At 37.2% G+C, this 21823-nt stretch overlaps 1 protein-coding gene and 1 long non-coding RNA gene across 2 annotated transcripts in view; both read right to left on the bottom strand.

Annotated features, from left to right (window-relative positions):
• Positions 1–8586: 8586 nt before the first annotated feature.
• LOC134542589 (uncharacterized) overlaps positions 8587–21823 on the bottom strand; it is a 53761-nt gene continuing 40524 nt past the window's right edge. The window contains exons 4-5 of the mRNA XM_063386964.1: positions 21368–21519; positions 8587–9402 (exon numbers count right to left, since the gene is read on the bottom strand). Of these exons, the coding sequence (XP_063243034.1) occupies positions 9231–9402; positions 21368–21519 (324 nt within the window). The 3' untranslated portion in view covers positions 8587–9230. The remainder of the gene's footprint in view (positions 9403–21367; positions 21520–21823) is intronic.
• Positions 11813–18505, bottom strand: LOC134542591 (uncharacterized). Its single transcript, XR_010076822.1, has 3 exons — positions 17558–18505; positions 12659–17442; positions 11813–12543 (listed from the first exon to the last, which is right to left on the bottom strand). It is a non-coding gene; the product is annotated as an uncharacterized LOC134542591 (long non-coding RNA).

Here is a 21823-nt window from a genome sequence, read left to right as displayed (position 1 = left end):
CAACATGGAGTTCGTTAAGGACGATGAGGTGCCATGTTATGAGGATGGAACATTGACGAAATGAATAGGTGCGGGAAGGTGTTGAATCCCAAGAAAACTCACTAGCTCTTGGCGGTGCCCGCCTTTTTTTTCTCACATGCGCAAAACTCCAGTTTTGAGCCCGCCAGTAATCGAACTCTTATCAAACGACATTTAGTTTGAATTACTATTATTTTTGAATGTTAAGCTACAGATTCTTTAAATGTTTCCTTAATTTACTGTAGATTACTATTCATGTTGTAATAGTAAACACAGTGTACCGAATTAAGAATCAACAGCGAACCACGTTTAGGTTTTCAATAATATTCTTTTTTCTAGATTCCTAGAACAAAATATGATTTTCAACTAATTGTTTCTGATTTACGATCTTTACCTTCTCAGTTGGGCTTAAGTGAATGTTTTTATTTTTGTATTAAGACTTAGGAAACAATTACGTTATGATCAAAAATGATTTTTACTAATTTAAGGTTTCATTATTGGTTAGTTTATCTGTTACGCAATTTATTAAGATATGTATTAAGATAAAATTGTATAGACCAAACTGACATCATAGTGTTCAAAGTATTTCTTATCACTGTTATCACTCAATAACCTCTTCAGCAGAGAAAATTTAGCACAATACAATATGGTGCATTAAAATAAATATTAAGTTGAAAAACTAAGGATATAACAGTCTAATTATTATATTATATTTCCGTGTTGCATTTATATTTTACTTTACCGTGTGGAATAACCTTTACGTCAAGGCCCAAGCAACACTTTTCAAAAAAAAATTGTAATCGACGTTGATAAACTGTTGTTAGGCCTACATATTTTCAAAGAACTTCATTTTGAGGGTTAATTTTTATTTTATCTAACTTTTTGCTAACAACGAAGTCCTTACATGTGTAACCATAATTTACAATACAATTCGGGGGAATTAGAGAAGTTATCAACAACATTATGGGAATTCATTTTTCTAATTGAAATGTTTTTTGAAAAATATATATAAATTATTTTAGATGGTTTCTGCGTCCTAGTACAAAGATTTTCTTTAATAATATTATTTTTTTATAATTTCTGAAATAAATATTGATCTTATTCATCGGTACACAATAACATTCGTTAGGAAACACAAATCGCATGTCGTTGAAAGGCACTCACTGCACTCGCTTTGTATTAAGAAGTTCATGCTTCTCCCAACAAACTTGTTCCAAGAGATCATGCTCATCGAACTGTTGATTCCACAGCAAAAATTATGTAGAATGATTACCTGGAAATTAACCCATTTATTGCACAGAGCAAACATTAAATATTGCTTTGTAATCGCCTCCAACTAATTACTAGCGGGTAATATTTTTCAAGTAGATGGTTAATAATCATAATTATTTTTAAATATTTTATCACAGCAAGGAAAAGTACTTTTTCCAACCAAAAGGCCAGTTTGATCCTAGTGAGTGCTGGAGTAAATTTGTACTTAATGAAACATTTTTAGTGGTGCTATGACATGAAAACACCAGTGGCGTAGCCAGGGGGGGGGGTTAGGGGTTTAATCCCCCCCTTAGCACCAAATCTTTAATTTTTTTTATCACTCAAACAAATTTCATATTAAAATTAATAAAATTTTTACCATTACAATATTTAAATTTAAGAACTGAAAACTGCTAAAATAGCACTATTTTACACCTTAAAATCCTAATTTTCCCGCTTTAATACGGGGGGGGGGGGGGGGGTGGCATGCTTCTTAACACCCCCCATACACAAATCCTAGCTACGCCACTGGACAACACCACTGTATTCAGCTCTAGAAGCAGAGAGCTTAACTTGTAACTGACAAGGTATACAAGCCAAGAGTTTAATGTGTTTAATGTGTCAGTTCCTTTCCGCTCTATAGATTAGACTATACTTAGCCACATGGGGAATTTGTGTAACATTTGCCTACAATGCCTTCATCTTTCAGCCATTAGCCATGATCTTTTGTGTTAACACCAGCCTCATAGTTATTTTCATCATCACAGCTATTAGCATCATCATCGCCAAAATACTAATTTTCATGTTTATCTACATTGTTAAATTTTTCACCTCCAACTTACGAAGAACGCTGGTTATAAATTATCCAGGAATCTTCATAAATCATGGGCTATCTTCGTACATTTACGGACACTAAGTTAACTAACTTTAAATATGAATCCAAAAAATATATATTTTTGTTACATCAACAAAACATTCAAAAACTGGTGAAGTTTACAGTAAAGACACTTTCTTTTGTCCACCTTTGTTCAGAAAGAAACATACAAATCGGAAGTCGAAACACGGCGTAGTTGTTACAAAGATTCAGTTATCTGAAATCACGAAGAACTATTCGTTTATTTCAGATAAATTCTTCGTTGGTCTGTAAATTTACTGCAATTTCCGAAATCTTTGACGTCGAAGCTTCTCCATCGTCTTCAAACATCCTTCCTCCATGCCCGTCATTTTTCAAAAAGCCCTAAGGATGTACGATAAATCGGCTGAAATGTAGTCACACTTTTCACGGTAATTATAATTCCTTGATCTTCAGTTTTCCTAAAACCGTTCAACTTACTTCAATTCAAGGCTTTTTTTTTTTTTTTTTTTTTTTTTTAGATCAGGAGAGCTATGAACATAAACAATTTCAAGACAAGGAAAATATTTTTTGTCGCACAGCATACTGCCATCATTGTCCTTTATCTTGTAAGTCAGCATGACTTTTTAAGCTCTCCCTTCGAGTAAAATACCTGTTACACCGATCACATCATAGCATTTTATGTAGAGGGCTTTTAGCACAACCATTCTTCTCATGACGTCTAGCACTCTTTCTCAATACAAACACCTTGCCGCATTGACTACACCAGAGACCTTTCGATGCTGTCGCAGGCGTCGATTTGGAACCAATATTAGCTTTTTTGTCTAATGATAGATGCATAATGGAAGTTTATATTGAAGTAAAATACTGAAACAGGAATTTAAATAATCTATAAGCGAGGGTAAATTTAACATTGAAAAATTCATTGCTTTGTTAGTTCTGCTTTTCACCAAAATATGTTATCAATCCCCATTTTTAAATCTAACATTTGTTCTATGAGTGGCGGTAGTTAGTTCAGGAGGATCTGCAACCCGAGACACGACACATCCTTATAAAAGCACGTATTTATTCTTTTTAATCAGAATTATATTTATGCTGTTTATGTCTACTGTTGGCGGCTATACTTCCAACATTGTAGCATGCACTATCGACAGCAGAGCAGACCTTAAAGACTTCCGTGGCTGATGTTTCACCGGTGTTGAAATAGTTGACAACAGTGCCAGTGACGACGATAAAGGAAGCAGCATCTGGCGGTGTTTCATCACCTGACAGTAGGTATTGTGACCACATAAAAAACTTGAAAATTCATGATTACGTATTACACAATTGTAATAATAAATCTGATCGCATTAAATATCAGTGTAACAGGTGTTGTAGTCAGTTTATACGCTACGGAAACTTGAGAAAGCACATGTGGTTTTGCAAAGGCCTGATTAAACACTCATCAAAACAAACTGATTATTGTGTAGCAAAGCATTAGAGAAGATGCCAAGTGCAAAACGTCATGAAATATACCACTGACCTTTACATGAAGACAAAAATTCTTCTCTGTTTGAAAAATGTGGTGTATCAATTAGTAGACCTGATAAACCGATAACACATGCCAAGGTATGCAAAGGACTCGCTTCACACTCTAAGAAGACTACAAATAGAAAACGCTAGTGATTTGTTTGTTTTTGTTCTTGTAGTAAAAAAATATGTAATTTATTTTTTATCTGTAATTTTGTTGTTATATTTTTTTAACCTGTCACTTTCCTGATATTTTAGTTAAATTACCTCATTTTTTATTGATAAAGAATCGAACCAAGCACCATATTCTATCGAATCTATCATTATTTTAACAAGTAATTAATTTGATGATTTTTGGAATATTTTCCAAATTTCTAAATTAATTATTATAGAATTTCAATATGACGGCCAATATTGCCAACAAGATGGCGGATGTCAAGATAATAAATAATACTGCAATTTAACCAGTAAAAACTTAACTAACATGACAGCAGTGCCCTCTAGCAGACGAATAGAAAATGGAGGTTGCAAGATTGCCACCATGATGTCACCCTGGATGGAGTAATATATTCCTTGGCATTAGTGGTGGGAGGTCAGCCTGTCGGTGGCTTGTGGAGGATGGATCTGTCGTTATTTTTAATCGAATGACCTCACCTGGTTCAAACCGAATACTCAATGATGGAAGTACTTTTTTATTTAAATTTTGTTAACTATTTTTTTATTTAATTATTTTTCCAATTTTTCTAGCATAAATATTATGGCTTTTCAAAATGGGGGCCAAAACGAAAACTGCAAAATTGACCTATAATTTTAAAAATGGCAGATCACGTTTTATATTAAAATTATATTATTTTTTTATAAATTTTAAAAATGTTCCCGATTTTCTAGCATTAAAATTACGGATTTTCAAGATGGCAACGGTCCTAACAAAAAGTGAAATGGTGCAGTCGTAATCCAAGATGGTGGGCGTAACGAAAAGTGCATCATTAGAGAGTGGATCACTCGATTCCAAGATGGCGGAGAGTTCTGGAATCCAAAATGGCGGATCCAAAATGGCCGCTGGGGTCAAGGACAAAATCAAAGGTCAAGGTCATCCAAGTTGGCTGCCATTATGTCAAGGTGGTCGGTCATTGAAACCACCCTCAATCCTCGCTCCAGCTCCAGTCCCTGCTCCGGCTATTATATTATAACTACTATCGGTGTATATGGTATCGTTGATAGATACTATACTCGATATGTATTCAGCCGTCCATGTCACTTTAAGAAAATCTTTTTTTTTTCCGTATATATTGTGTTTATTTAACTTTTAATGTTAATGCCGCAGGAAATAACTGCCCTAGACTGTGCATAGGGCACACTCGTAAGTTGTAGATCAGGTGGAGGGAGGGACCTCAAAGACGTGTCTTTCTGGGCGTGAACCCACAGTGGAGGATTGTTGGGGATATCGTTTGGTGTTCGTTTCCTCTCCAACCACAAAACAGAAATTATAAATGAATGCGTGTGTTGCCTGACTAAATTCACGAACAAGTTTTATATATTTCATTACAGCTTACACTGCTGAGATTATTCCACTACTTTAAGAAGAAGAGAGTCTACACAACACAATTTTAATAAACAAAAGTAGAGAGAGATGCCACTACAACTTTAAACAATAATTCTAACATTTCCTTCAGTATGTCTTCCACCATTTCAAGAAAGAGAGAGTCTTCAGAACAATATTTGATAAACAAATGGAGAGAGATGGCACTATAACTTTTTAATATTAAGTTTTAAATAACACTGAACCTTAAGAAATTAACTGGACACTTATGCATATCACGCGTGCTTCTAATGCATTCAACATTTTCTTGGGGTGCACAATGCTAAACCTCTCCATCCAATGTGACGGAGATTGAATCCAATATGGCGGGAGTTAGCGCATTAAATGCTTTTCTTGTGCACTCTATGCACATTATGAATCTTATTCTAAGGTGCACTATACTACATATATCAATACAAGATGGTGGGATACTGAATACAATATGGCAGGTGACATTGCACGTTGAAAAATTATTTGGCTCTTTATGCACGATACAGAATATATATCCTAGAAGACAACATCCCCATTCAAGATGGCGCTTCCTAGCAGTAGGCTCTTGCATTATAAGTAGATATTGGTGATATCTGCCACAAATTTTTGACATTTAAATGTGATGACCTATGGTAGAAATGCATTGAATTACAGATGGCTGACAGTGGCAGTATCTGTCAAATAATATTTTGAAGTATAAATGTAATGCTCTCTGGTATCAATCCCTAGAATAAAATATGACGCCATCTACAAGCAATTTTTGGAAATAAAGATGGCACCCTCTAGGAAACTTTTTTTTAACCTAGCACTCCCTGCCAACATTACTACTACTATTAGCTTAAATACATAATTTGTAAGCATATATATCTTATTTATTCCTTTGTTTTAACTTGTCTGCTAGCCGAGAGATTAAATGCTTATGTTTTCTAATCTCGACATGTTTGCATTCCGTGGTTCGGACCTCGGCCACTTCAATCAAGATTTCTGTAGAAAATAAAATTCATCGCCACCTACCTCCAAGCTTCGGAACTAATACGACTGCCACCAGCAGACCAAAACAAGATGTCGGCACACTGCATACTACAAAATGGTGGACCGCTGCAGACGATGCCTGAGGATAAAGCTGGGTTTACGATTGATTTCCTTAAGAATTATAACTTAACATCGAGCACACGATTAAGTCAAAACTATATTTTCCAGTTTATGATTGACATAGAAGTCGTTAATTCCAACCAATCCCAGCACAAAACACATGGTCGGCCATTGTTCGTCATGGAGAAGCAGGATTGAAATAGGTTATTGACAAATGGGATATCTATTTTTCAAAATGGATGATGATTACAAATTACAAATATACGAATTCTAACCAAAAATACTGCCTCGCTCGGTACAATATCAAGACATAAACTTCCGGCTGAAAGGTTCCGGTTTGTTGTGATTGGTCGCTTCCCTAAAGTCTTAACGAAAAATATAAATATATAACCAAATCTTAAATCATATGGTTCGCACACGACCCGTCAAAATTCACACACGACAATCATAAACCATTCCACTAGTTTACATAGAGTCATATGGTAAGTACACGACTAAGTCTTAATTCTTAATTCTTAAGTTTCAATCGTAAACCCACCTTAAGAGATTCTGACTGGATCCATTTGTGTGGGATGCCTAGGAGCAGTGCTGAAGGTGCAGGGTTAACTGGATCAATTTGTGTTGATTCTTTAATGGTCTAGAACCCTTGCGCTACCCCTAGTTGAGCCACTGATATTCTTGTGTAATATTTTAGCAATATTAGTATTTTGGTTAACACCTCGTATTTGTATTACTTCTTTCCTTTCATTGTATTTTGTTTAAACTGAACTTTAACTATATTTCAGGCTGTTGCTTCTGACTTATTTATGGGGCATAGCCAAAATGTCACAGCACCACAAGAAGCTTGTTTCAGTACAAATTTATTGCCTTGTTCACTAAGATTAAAACAGCTACTAGGTTAAAACCCGTTATTCCATGTAACCCGATTATTTTTTAAAGAAAAAATATATCATTCACTTTTAACTATTAACTTGTTAAATATTATCTGTGATTAATAGGCCTGAGACGGCGATAAAGAACACAAAAATTCCAACTTTAATCCTTAAACTATAATTTCAAGTCTATGAATAAAAAATTAAATTATTTTCGCTCAACTATCTATTGAAGAACATGAGTCGTGAAATCTAAAGATGAACCTCTGGGTCCAAAGTAAAATGTAAACAACAAATTTCTAATTTCTGTTTGATTCTGGCCGCTGGCTGCGATGCTCAGCCGCGGGGACAGTGCAAGTCGTCATATTGTGAGTTTAAAACAATTATAACATTGTTAACTTGGTATTTTAATAGATACATTTTAGTTACTCGGTGGTTTAGGTGTGATTTATTCCCTTCTATTTTTTTTTTTTTTTTTTTTTTCGCATCTCAAAAACTGACGCTCTGAACAAATGCCATGTTGGCCCGTTTGTAAATCGGGCCAGGGGTTAAGTAACTAAGGCGTGTAGTAGAGCCTACAATGCACCACTATCCTTGTCGTGATGCGCAGTGAGGCGGTTGATGGAATACGTGGTCCTTGGTTCATGTATAGGGCTGAGCATGCAGAGACGACGAATAAATAGGATGGTCATTGGAAGTACCTGTCGGTGTATTAATTGAAGGACACTATGACCAACTCCCAATAAAACTCAAAAAGAAGGTGACAATTGAGAAGATGAAGAACCCTGTGCCTTGCTCTCTCCCCTTTCCCCCTTCTCTCTTCACCATTTCCCTTTATATCACTACCCAGCACCCCTCTTCCCTCATCCCATTTTGGTCCAGTTAACACTGGAGGTGTCAGAACTATCGATAATACGTTACATTTGGCGTGAGAAAATTACGGCCCCTCACACTTATTTTAAATATTCCAAATTCAAATTTAAATTTATCGCTTCTGTGCTTCATGTTGCTTGATTCACCGGACATTTACAAAAAAAAAGTTACTTTAAGCCGTAGGAAAAAAGCTTAAATTTATTTCTTTACACTAAAAATAAATATGAATATAAATGTATGTGTCTGTTTGAATACTAATAAAAAATTTAAATCATAGTTTGATCGTAAGCACCACTGCAAACCCACAAATCTGTGGGGAATAACCCATTATTTGCTTGTCTTGTAGTTATATCCATGTCAAAGACGAAGTATTCACCGATTCTTTGGTTGACATTGTAGTCTTCATATTCAGTAGCAGACTTTTACCCTGAAGATGGTGACAGCAATGACGACCGAAAAATCGGCGAACTCTTGCCTTCGACGCGGCCAGGACCTACAAGCCACAGCTACTGCTTGGGCTATACAGGAGAAAGAAATACAGTGTAATATTAAACTTTGGATTAGTTTTTCAGAATCTAATAAAGTGCTTTAAAATTTAATGGAAACATTAGACAGAGTATTAAAAAAAATACACAATAAATTAATTAAGTAATTATTTGTTCTGATAATACACAAGGTCTCTAGATATTGAAAATGTCACACATAAAATGCCACACGTAAGGGGTGGCATATTTGTGCAGCAACATAAATAAAATATGCTTAAAACAGTTATTGAAATTTATATTTAGATGGTAGAAATTATTGAAAGACTACCTACAACAGTGAAAACACACTTGCACACGTCTGGTTTTATTAATTAATACTATTAAAACCAACAGAAACTATTTAAAAAAATAAAGAGTTGAACATTATGATTCGATACGTAGAAAATATTGTTACTCAAACAAAGAGCCTTATAGTGTAAATCAAAAATTAAAATATTTTTATTGCAGGAAAATCAGTTATTTATAGGAAAATTTTTGAAGCTGCTTCAGGCACATGCAAATTTCCAGGAATTTTGTGTTATAACAATGCGCCTCTCTGTTCAACTGAAACCTGCCTGAGTTACAATCAATATGCACTAGGACAGTATTAATATACTGGCAATGGAAAGAATACTACAACTTGATCGCACTCTCACAAAGAGGTTTACTCATGAAGACTTCGAAGCGAGGAAATACTGCGTGACGTCCAGTTCATAAGCAGAAGTCTCGATACACGAAGCAAGAGCTCTCGGGAAAATGCTCTTGTCCGGCCCATTCCACTTGTCTTGCAGCACCATCATGACCGACTCGCGAGTTGGTTCTGTTGTCGCAGACGTCGAGCTGGAAGAGAGAACACAAGTGAGTTCCATCCAGTCTGAGAAGAGCTCTCACCGGCTGTTCCCAAAAGGTGGAACGTTCATTTTTGGAAACATACAACCGTTTACATGAATGTACTGTCTTAATTCTGAAGTCATTTTTGCTACAGGGAGAGAATAATAACGGTAATGTTTGCATCTTGAACTTATTTGTGTGTAGCCATCTTGGATTTTGAAAATACAGCTGTCATTTTGAATGACCTTGACCTACAAAATTGACTCCAGTTTCGACAAAATTTATCCGAAATTCCCAAAATAACTCAAAATTTTATACTTTCGAAGGAAACATTTCCGTTTTGAAATAAAAATATATATATTCCCTCCTAAAAATCCCCAAAAATCTAAAAATTTAGAATTGCTTAAATATGCTTAGTTTTCCTTAAAGTGGCTAAATTTTCCTATCACAAGCTACCGACGGTTTCTGGGTTGCCTTCTTGGATTAAAAGAATTATAAAAATATAAATCATTAAGTAAAAATGCAATTGTGTTATAGTCTTTGGGGCCCCGGTTCTAACTCAACTAAAGCAATTTAATAAAAAAAATTCCAACGAATTTGGACATTTCTTAAATAATTATTATATAAGTAAGTATTTATTAGAAAGGTAATTGCACCATTGGACTCGTCCACAGTTCAAACCGGAAAATTTCAATGATATAAAAAAAATTAAAATTAAATCATCAAATTTTATAAATAACGATAATTATAAAAAAATATTTTCACAAAATGTGCTTACATCATGGAATTTGGTGTCATTGTTTCGATTGCCGGTGTAGGCGCTTGTAAATGAGAACAATATGGTGGCTTTCAGAATTTTTCAGTACCATACAATTCAAATTTTAGTGTGCATTAGTTCGGACTCTGTTTGGGAGTTGCAGTCATGGAGATGCAACTCGGTAACGGTAGCGTGACTGGCGCACCACATTGCTGTGTGGCGTGACCACAGCTGTGCGCCCACCTGCGGGCTGAGTGCGGACACTCACGGACACGCACGGACACTCACGGACACTCGCGGACACTCGCGGACACTCATGGACACTCACGCAGAGACGCGGTATTCACCACGCTCCACCAAAACACGTACCACACTTGGTGACTACGAATCACATGTGGTGAGAGTTTCGTTATAATCTGCGGCAATTGTGAGCCATGGTAAAATTCAGCGACGTCAAAGGCAAGCAAACATTGAATATTAAGTTATAAATAGAACTAATTTTGGTTTCTATTTTATATGTATTTATATTAAGATTTAATTTTTGTTTCAACATTTTAAAACAATCTTTGAATTTCCTAATAATTGTTTCATTTAAACATGGTGTAAAATAAACTTGTGTCGTCAATGTTGCAATACCTGTGATATTTTTTTCACGGCAAACAAAAAACCATTGATATAAGAACTGAGGTGACAGTTCCTAACCTCAAATATTGATTACCTACGTTAAACTTTATTGTAGATAGTTTAGGCTCATAACACAACCAGATATGTTAAAAGCAAATCGTGCCACTAAAATTTCACATTATTTAATATTTATTACAGTTAAATTATATCGCTAATATCTTATTCGTTTCACACCACCGATACACACGTGGTATGTAACGTAGCACCGGTGCGATAAATAGAGCCCGTCTACAATAGTCCGAACCTGTGCGTGGTCCGTGTCCTTATCCGAATGTGAGTGACGTCACATTGTCTCACCGAAAACTGCCCTGTCCACAATTGCGATGTCCGATGTCCGAATGTATTGATTTCTAAAGTTGTTACCAGAGCGCAGTAAATGTGCCAAACCAAATGTTTTGATGCTTTGTAGTTTGAGATTGAACATATGAAAGTTGTGGGAGTTCAATATTATATATTTATTCAGTAAGGCAAAGTGGCTCTTCTTGACTAAACACCTTCCATTTCCTTCAATAACAAAAACAAACACCACGTTTTCAAACGGAAACCGGAAATTCAAATATCGTGAGAGTTCTGTTCTTTTTCTGTGTCCGAAGTACACAGGTTGGGACAAAAAGTTCAAATTGACGAATGTCTTCGGACCAGGTAGGTTCGGACCTTCGCCCACTTGACGCATGACGTCAGAGGGTCACGTGCACCAATCAGCGACGAGTGTCTTTCGGACACAGTTTAGGACATTGCTATTGTAGACGGGCCTATACCGTCCGAAATGTGTGTTCATACTCAAAGATTACGACACATACCGTTACGTTGTCATCAATAGTCGGAGTTTAACGAAAAATGTTGTGTTCATAATCACGCAGCTTCTTCCTGCGGTGATTACCACGACCTTCTTTGCCTGCCGTGTCTCGCGTCGCAGGATGTGTGTTCGTAATCAGCTCGCTGGCGTAGCTCGTGCTGACTTATCAGAGTCGCGTCACGTCGGAAGTAGTGCGGGTTACGCCCGCCCGCTTGCCTGAAGCCTGTAATACCCCTAGTGTCTTAAAGAATAATTAAATAATAAGGTTAAAAGATTTGGAAGCTTTGATTACTGAGGCCCTCAATTAATAACTATAAAAGTCAACAACAGAGGCGACACTAGAAGTAAACAAAGAAAATTTAGGGACTCCCTACAAATACTTGGGAGTAAAAGGATCGTTATTATATATTAAATAAATAAAAACAACTGTTACGTCTATAGACTTCCTTATTTTATTAATCATTGTTCTTTTTTTTTATAGATTAAATTTTCCTTAGTAAAGACTGTTTTTCATTGATAAGTGATCTTATTTACATAACTCACAATTACACTTATTATATGATATTCCTTAACGTTATTTACGATAGAGCCGGCCCTTAATGTATAACAAAAATTAAAATATTTAAAAACAAGAATGAAATTAACATTAGTAACTATAAAGTTTGTACATATAGTCCTTCCAAAACATAATATAAATTTCTTCTCCTCGAACTGCCTTTTACTGTCCGCTGTCTTAACTGGGTTACACTAATCTTGGGTTCGTGAATAAAAAGATAGAATTATGCGGGTATCACCCGGGGCTGTAGGTAGACGGTGATCAAGGTAGTAGGCCTAATGATGTTGGATACTGCGCAGGAACCGACTCCAGAGGTTCTGGCAGAGGATTTTGGTTGCCCCAAACTTGGAACCCTGTCTGAAACAAAAGTCCAAATTCCAAAGAATTAGACCTGTTTCCAGACAGTATACGTAAATGGCGCAAAAGGCCAATAGAAGGAAAATTAAGGGGGGGGGATGACGTCAAGACTTACCAAAACAGGGTGTTGGTCCTGGCGCTCAGGAGAGGGCGTCTCGTCTCCGCAAACTCGAACCACGATTCGCGGTAGCCACGGAAGTCATCATGATTAATTTAAAAAATTATTAATATAAAAATACTAAGTTTCTCTACTTTCAACTAAACTACTGACTGGTTAATAATTTTAGCTAGGGACTCCATCCCTTTAGTCTGAGAAGACTACATAATATACGATGTCGATGATTCGCAGAAGATCGCAGATACAAACGGTACCAGTCAGTCAGGAGGCGCGCACCGAAGTAAGTTCAGAGCGGGATCTCACCAGGATATCATAAGCGCGGGGTCTCTAGAGAATGGGAGGGGGGTTAGGCTCTGAGCCGAAAATTACCGAGTCCACCCGAAGGTGTCCGGCATAAAAAAATTAGATCTTACTGGAGTGACTGCGCGACTGAGGCGCTATCTTTTGGTGGCGAGAGGAAGTACTAATAAATCGACTAGTGACCGACGAGAGTGTCAAGCTAGGGGGTTAATGGAGTAACCAGTGGTGCCACCTAGCGGCCTGAGACATAAGGAGGGGAGAGAGGTTGTCGTTACCTCCGCGCGAGCGCGGTAGTGTCGGCGCTGCCGACGCCTCACCAGTGGCATTAGTTACCACAGCCGTCGCTAGGTGTCGTTAAGGAGCAGAATCGTAACTGCGGCTGCCAAGCCTGAGATGGCCTTGAGTTCGGTTAACGCACTCGAGCGGTCGTCGCTCCTAGCCACTTCTGAGAAGAGAGGGTGTGTGAGCAGGCGGGGGTGGCTTCAAAAAACGCATGGTCTGTGGGACACAAGGCCCACGGGATCCTCCTGTCGTGTCTTGCTGCTAGTGAACCTTATACCGATTCGTGACAGAGTTAGCAGGGCTCAGCACTGCTTCACAAGCTGCTCTTAGCAAAAGGAGACCCGCGAAGAAATAACGTTACCGGCCCCGACGTGCCTGGAGAAGGGAGAAATATTAGCCAGAATGCTAGCCTAGCATGAGGCTGGGAAAGAAAAACAGCTCGCCTCTGAGAACAGAGGCTGAGGGCCTGGCCGTAAAGAAAATAAGATGAGAGAAAAAAAAATATTTCCAAAAATATTTAAGATTACAAAATTTTTTAAATAAAACGTGCCTAAATACTTAATACACGGCACATACTCCCCCGCGTTAAAGCGGAGCTTAGGGGAAAGCAAAAACAAGAAACCAAAAACTTCAGTAGGACGAGTTACCAGGTTCGCCTGTATCCTACTACTAACATTTGACGCACGGCTGTGGCGCGTCGGCACCTGCAGTCGCGTTGAGTTAAGAGAGGTAGTCGGGTCGAGATAGAGGCAAATGAATAAACGTTTTTGTTAATGTAGGTGGTAATACCTTACAGATAATCTCAATTACTAGTGGGGTCACTTTAAACTAAATTATTTGAAAAACACCTATTCTTAAAGAAAATAAATAATTATAGATAATTATTTTGGGTGTAATATTATTAAAGTAAGTTAAAAAATATTGTTAGGTCAAGAGACTCAAAATAGACTTTTTTTTTAATATTTAGCATATGATAAATCTAAAATTATATATAATGATCTCACATAATTAGTTAATAAAGTAAATATTGAATTACGTCGATCTCAGATGTTGGACATCATGTAGCTTCACAAGTGGGCACTGTGAGGGAAAGCCGAAATTACTGAGGCCAAAACAAGGGAAATGCGTCCTTGAGCACTCAGCTACATATGGGGATTGGAACCCCTGTATATGGGTATGGTGACCCGTAACTTACAAACTAAATGGGAATGAAAACCCCTGTACATATTCGTTTGTCCATAAGAAGTCGAAGGCATGGGTCCAAGCCCGGCACACTCTGACGATGGATCAAACTAAATTATATAATTTTATACTTGCTCAAAAAGCTAAGTACACCTCAGTCCCGAAAACTACATTTGTTAACTTACATAGGATCAATATGTTCAAGCTCTGATGGTTGATCAGACCAACAGGCTGAAGCAAAGATACCTACGAGGGAATTTCACCCTGAGTTAGATCGGGTTCGAAGCCCGAAAGATCAACCAATTTAGATGAATTTAGAAAACAGATTAAAACAAATACAGGCTGTGTAAAAACTATAATATTTAGATTCTGAAAAATATTTTATTTGATAAACTATATTTTAAAAGTTCAGTTCTCCAGTTATTAATTGTAGTCATAATAAAATAATAATTAATATTAATCCTCGCACTCAAATTTAATTAATATAAATATAAAATCGTAACATCCAATATTATAATCGTAATAAACATAAGTAAATTTAACTTAATTAATTTCGCCGTCGGATCTTCCATGGCGGGCACAAAAGTTCACACTGCCTGAGAGGGGGTTTGAACATAGGCCGTCCAAAGATGAGTGGTGGGAATGGAACCCAAAGAACACTCGAAAACGGTCATGAGATATTTCACTCAGAGGACCAGGTCTTGGCTCATTGGCTCAGAGGACCTCTCGCGATTTAACGGCTGAATATAGTGCTGCACTGTGGCGAGCGTGACCTAGTTCGACTTTAGAAATACACAAAAACTAAACCTTAATGCCACCTTGGAAGTCACAGTTGCAAAACCAAGTATAATAATATTATCATAATGATGTAAAATAGCTACTAATTTTGGAGTGAGTGAGCAAGACAATTAAGAGAATTAAAAAAAACTTTAAATATCTAGATGCACAAATGTATCAGCTACTGTGCTCAAATTGTTTGCGTAGCTGTACAGTGAAAAAAAAAATTAATTCTTAATGAAAATAAAACAAATTAGAAATCTTATTGAAACAATAATACAAAATTAGTTAACACTCAATACAGTCTGAGAAACTATGAATATGCAGTTCAGTTACTGGTTAAAATAGTCAATGTAAATAAATGGACTTACTTAAAATCCTAGGCAATCATATCCTCCGTACTAGCTTATAAAAAAAACGGTTAATTAACCTACACCATAATAACTTAATTTAGGAACCTTTCGTCGAAGGCTAAAATGAATACACCTTTCATTGGGTACTCAGGAAATAAATCTAAACAAAAGCTAGGCACATGGATGGATGCAAATCTTGGAAAAGTAATAAACAATAATCAATAGCATCAATGCATACATTACTTTTAAAATTAAATTGACTGTGAACCTGTATGTATAGAATACGATAAATTTATATTTCTTATTATAGTCATTAAAATTGTCTCTGACCTTAGATAAATTTGCAAGATAAACTTCTCGTAAATTTTAAATCTTTATATGTTATGAATAATGTCTAGTAAAGCCTACTTGGTACACTAGTAAATAGCGTAACTATGCTTACATTAATTCTAATATTAAATGATCGGCGTAAAGTAGTATTAAAATTAGAAGGTTTATAAATTACTGTCTATACCCCTTTTAAATGTTATGAAACTACGCATGAGGTTTTTCTTAAAATGTTAAATATAATTATGTATAGATATATATATATAACACAGCATTTAAACATTATATGCTCAAAAAATGAAGATACACTTAAATATAGCTTATGATTAAAACAATTGCTTTTTTGCGTGGGAAGTATGTGCCTTCATAATTTATTATTATTATTATTACGCGCGTCGGGAAATGAATAGTGTACTCGGGTGTAACAAGCTGTCAGGTTAGCTTGCACAACGGGGTACCTACAATGAACGTCACGTCAGCCGGCAGGACTGACCTTGGCGCGCAGCGCCTTTAACTAGGGGTGTGGGGGGAGGGAGTATCTTGTCCAGCGGACACGTCTCTGTTGATAAGCCACGCGCGCGGGCTGAGTCGCGTGGGTGGGGAGCCAGCTGCCTCTCGGCTCGCGCCCAGATGTAAACACAGAGACTGAAGTGCAGCAAAACTTATGATAATTTTAAAATTCAAGGTTCAATTTAGCTACTACGTGTATCAGCGGACAGTTCCCAAATTACTTACTACCACAAGATTCTAAGTGACAAAAAAAATATAAAAAAAATATTTTTTTTCCAATTTTTTTTTTTTAATTTTAATTTTAGGTATGACCTTTCAAATTAGGTATGCCTATAGACGTAACCACGCTCTGCTACCATTTTGTAATACCCCTAGTGTCTTAAAGAATAATTAAATAATAAGGTTAAAAGATTTGGAAGCTTTGATTACTGAGGCCCTCAATTAATAACTATAAAAGTCAACAACAGAGGCGACACTAGAAGTAAACAAAGAAAATTTAGGGACTCCCTACAAATACTTGGGAGTAAAAGGATCGTTATTATATATTAAATAAATAAAAACAACTGTTACGTCTATAGACTTCCTTATTTTATTAATCATTGTTCTTTTTTTTTATAGATTAAATTTTCCTTAGTAAAGACTGTTTTTCATTGATAAGTGATCTTATTTACATAACTCACAATTACACTTATTATATGATATTCCTTAACGTTATTTACGATAGAGCCGGCCCTTAATGTATAACAAAAATTAAAATATTTAAAAACAAGAATGAAATTAACATTAGTAACTATAAAGTTTGTACATATAGTCCTTCCAAAACATAATATAAATTTCTTCTCCTCGAACTGCCTTTTACTGTCCGCTGTCTTAACTGGGTTACACTAATCTTGGGTTCGTGAATAAAAAGATAGAATTATGCGGGTATCACCCGGGGCTGTAGGTAGACGGTGATCAAGGTAGTAGGCCTAATGATGTTGGATACTGCGCAGGAACCGACTCCAGAGGTTCTGGCAGAGGATTTTGGTTGCCCCAAACTTGGAACCCTGTCTGAAACAAAAGTCCAAATTCCAAAGAATTAGACCTGTTTCCAGACAGTATACGTAAATGGCGCAAAAGGCCAATAGAAGGAAAATTAAGGGGGGGGGATGACGTCAAGACTTACCAAAACAGGGTGTTGGTCCTGGCGCTCAGGAGAGGGCGTCTCGTCTCCGCAAACTCGAACCACGATTCGCGGTAGCCACGGAAGTCATCATGATTAATTAAAAAAATTATTAATATAAAAATACTAAGTTTCTCTACTTTCAACTAAACTACTGACTGGTTAATAATTTTAGCTAGGGACTCCATCCCTTTAGTCTGAGAAGACTACATAATATACGATGTCGATGATTCGCAGAAGATCGCAGATACAAACGGTACCAGTCAGTCAGGAGGCGCGCACCGAAGTAAGTTCAGAGCGGGATCTCACCAGGATATCATAAGCGCGGGGTCTCTAGAGAATGGGAGGGGGGTTAGGCTCTGAGCCGAAAATTACCGAGTCCACCCGAAGGTGTCCGGCATAAAAAAATTAGATCTTACTGGAGTGACTGCGCGACTGAGGCGCTATCTTTTGGTGGCGAGAGGAAGTACTAATAAATCGACTAGTGACCGACGAGAGTGTCAAGCTAGGGGGTTAATGGAGTAACCAGTGGTGCCACCTAGCGGCCTGAGACATAAGGAGGGGAGAGAGGTTGTCGTTACCTCCGCGCGAGCGCGGTAGTGTCGGCGCTGCCGACGCCTCACCAGTGGCATTAGTTACCACAGCCGTCGCTAGGTGTCGTTAAGGAGCAGAATCGTAACTGCGGCTGCCAAGCCTGAGATGGCCTTGAGTTCGGTTAACGCACTCGAGCGGTCGTCGCTCCTAGCCACTTCTGAGAAGAGAGGGTGTGTGAGCAGGCGGGGGTGGCTTCAAAAAACGCATGGTCTGTGGGACACAAGGCCCACGGGATCCTCCTGTCGTGTCTTGCTGCTAGTGAACCTTATACCGATTCGTGACAGAGTTAGCAGGGCTCAGCACTGCTTCACAAGCTGCTCTTAGCAAAAGGAGACCCGCGAAGAAATAACGTTACCGGCCCCGACGTGCCTGGAGACGGGAGAAATATTAGCCAGAATGCTAGCCTAGCATGAGGCTGGGAAAGAAAAACAGCTCGCCTCTGAGAACAGAGGCTGATGGCCTGGCCGTAAAGAAAATAAGATGAGAGAAAAAAAAATATTTCCAAAAATATTTAAGATTACAAAATTTTTTAAATAAAACGTGCCTAAATTCTTAATACACGGCACAAGCCGGATTACGAAATGTGGGTCGTGTGGTGAGGGTGGTGCTGGAACATTCTGGAACGAGGGATAGAAGCTTTTCAAGCGGACGTGAGAAGTGGGGCGTGGCTCCCTCTGGGGGAAGGATTCGCCTCACCTCGGTGGCACGAGTTGGATAGTTCGGTTCGGAAGCTACAAGTACAGTCACAAGAATCAACCTTGCGAAGTTCGTTTAGAGCGCCGACGGCAGGAGAGGCCTGAATGTAAGTGTTCAAGTCTGGGCCAGGGAAATAAATACTCTTCGCCAGGCCATGAAAAGCTTGAGTATGGAACAGACTTATCCAAAGTGGAATCATAATTACGATTGAAGATAATCTTAAATAACTCTTAGGAAAGATAAGGGAAGAATATTGGTGAATCTATATATATATATATTTATTTATATTAGTATTTATAATTACATTTAAGTCATTGCTTAAAGTTAACTATTGTCAGTCGAACGTTTAACTGTAATCTGTAAAGACTTTCAATTTAAAAAAAACTGAGCTTAAACTATATACTTTTAAAAATAAATGTACTTTGGTTTAGAATTAGTGTTATTCATTTTTGGTAAATTTCAGACCTTTGTTTATAAGGGTTAAACGTCCCTCATAAATCGCCCTGTATAGGACTACCTCTCGCAGCCTGTTTTACTCTACCAAGTGGATGCAGAATTATGAGAAAGTTTCTCCTTATGTTTCGATAATTGATGGTAATTGTGTAGAGTTACTTTTTGACAGGAAGTCCTTAGTAATAAATTTTAATGGTATCATCCTCTCATCCTTGATATGGTTTCTTTTAATTACCAACCATCTTATTAATTATTAATTAATTTATATTTATTTAAAAAACCCGCGTGACGATGTAGGAGAATGTGAAGCTGACAATACAGAGGAGTGTACTGAATCTCTGAGACTAGCATGTGAAAACATCGCGATAAAATAAATGGAAATTATAGCGATAATTTTTATGATGACAATCATCACTGGGATATGTCGATTGTTATTACAATAAGGTTGGAGATAATGTTGTAGACACTGAAATTTTTAAAAATATTAATAACAAACATTTAAGGAAGATTACAGCAGCAGAAGAGATTGCATGCCGTGAAAAGAGCCAAACATTTTGGTTGAAATGTTGGCAAGATATTCTACCGAAAATTTAGAAAATTAAATTTTAGAAAATTATCGCCAAAGAAACATTGACTATACTTGCTGAAATAAGAGTCGTATGATTTTTAGAATACAAAGCCATGTCATATTTTTGAAATTATGTATATTTGTAAGAAGAAAAAAATTAATGGCTAATATCTAACAGTTATTTTTTTTCGTGTTAATGTACAAATTTACAAATATCTGTAATTTCACATGAATAGTTCTGTTCCATTAAAAAAAAAACATTGAAGTAGTGAGACACAAAAATAAGTTGATATAATTTGATGCAGTAATTTTTAGGCCGTGGCGGTTTAGTGGTGAGTCTCCGCCTCCAAGGCCATCCACGCTAGATTGTCTGCAGGAACGTCTCACGCGGGAAACACGTCGAGCGGTGTGGGGCGTCGACCAGCTCAGTTGCCCCCCCCCCCTTCCCCTTTTCTATCACCCGACCCAGAGACCTCGATGGCGACAGGACAGTAACCTCTGATGCATCCATCTTTCACTCATCATGGTTCATTCCGTGATCTTCAAGAGTGAAATTTTTTGGGTTCACAATGGGGTACAGATTGTTAAAGCTAGGTTTAGCCCGCTATCTTCGATCATTAGTTTATTTATCTGTTAGACTTTTCTGAAAATATATCTTTAAAATGTAATTAAAGAAATTGTGTCTATTGCCCATCTGTGGAGTAAGTGAAAATTGACTAAATTAATCACGATGCGTTTGATCTAGCAAAACTTTTTTTTCTGATATTTGCTTGACATTTTAAAAGTAGGAAAGAGTTTAACGTATACTCGTATCTGGCGACGAAACTTGCAAGAAAAGGCAAATCTTGGCCAGTGAAACATTATGTGGAAATTAACTAACGACATGAAACTGCAGTAGCATAACATATAGGCGGGTATGCCTGGCATTTAGCTATCATTAGATTTTGTTTGCCATCTTGCAGAATTTATTAAATTTCTTTTGGTATTGCTGTATTTTAATAAAACTATAAGAAAGTAAAAAAAAAATGTGCACTGTCCTTAAGTTTATTTGTTTTTTTTTTTAATACCAGAACAAGTACTTTTTACAAATGATCAATGTGAATCGAAACAAAGTTGCAAAGGAGTGAAAAGTATCACGCTGAATATGAATAAACTTTATTTTAATATATTTTTATTCCATATTAAAAAAACACTGCAGTGACTCAGTTATAATTAACTAGCGATCCCTAGCACAGATTGATTTTAACTGCTTTAAGTTACCACAAGTTTGTTTATTCCATTTAATCATCAAACCGAACGATGCAAAGCATAATTTTGATTCAATGTAGCACATCGTTTATTTTAACCAATTTTTTCGATTACAAAAGAATGTGGACTTTTCACACAACATTGAATTCGTAAAGTAACGTGGTTGTTTTTTTTTTTTTTTTTTTTTTTTTTTTTTAGAGCGAATATACCTCTAAGCATACACCAATGTAACAGAAACAGACGAGAGAACTTACTTAGAACGTTCGCTGCTGCTGATGAGTATTGGGTAGTTGCTTCCATAGTAGTGGATGGTAGTGCTCAACAAGTAATCGAGCACAAATACTTCGGCATTTCCACTGACTCCTTTGTTGGACTGTGGACCGTCAATTTCGTAGTTGTATGTGACCTGCGGCGGACACACTCGTAGATCGTGGATTCAGACTTTATTACTGAATACAGTAAACTCCCTATTATCCGCGCAAGTAGGAGTGACGAAGGGGTACTGGCTCAATGTAAACATGGAAATGTAAACACCGCGCCAGTACCCCCCATGGGCGCCGCCATCTTGTTTCATGGGCGCCGCCATCTTGTCACGTGGGCGCCGCCATTGTTGTTGACATCGGCTACCAGGGCGCGCCACCGTCGCCGCCACTGGGCGCCGCCATTGTTGTTGACATTGGCTACCAGGGCGCGCCGGTAGGCCGCCATCT

Source organism: Bacillus rossius (genome assembly GCF_032445375.1).
Source record: "Bacillus rossius redtenbacheri isolate Brsri chromosome 9 unlocalized genomic scaffold, Brsri_v3 Brsri_v3_scf9_1, whole genome shotgun sequence".
NCBI lineage: Eukaryota > Metazoa > Arthropoda > Insecta > Phasmatodea > Bacillidae > Bacillus > Bacillus rossius.
This window is presented reverse-complemented; position numbering and strand designations above follow the sequence as displayed.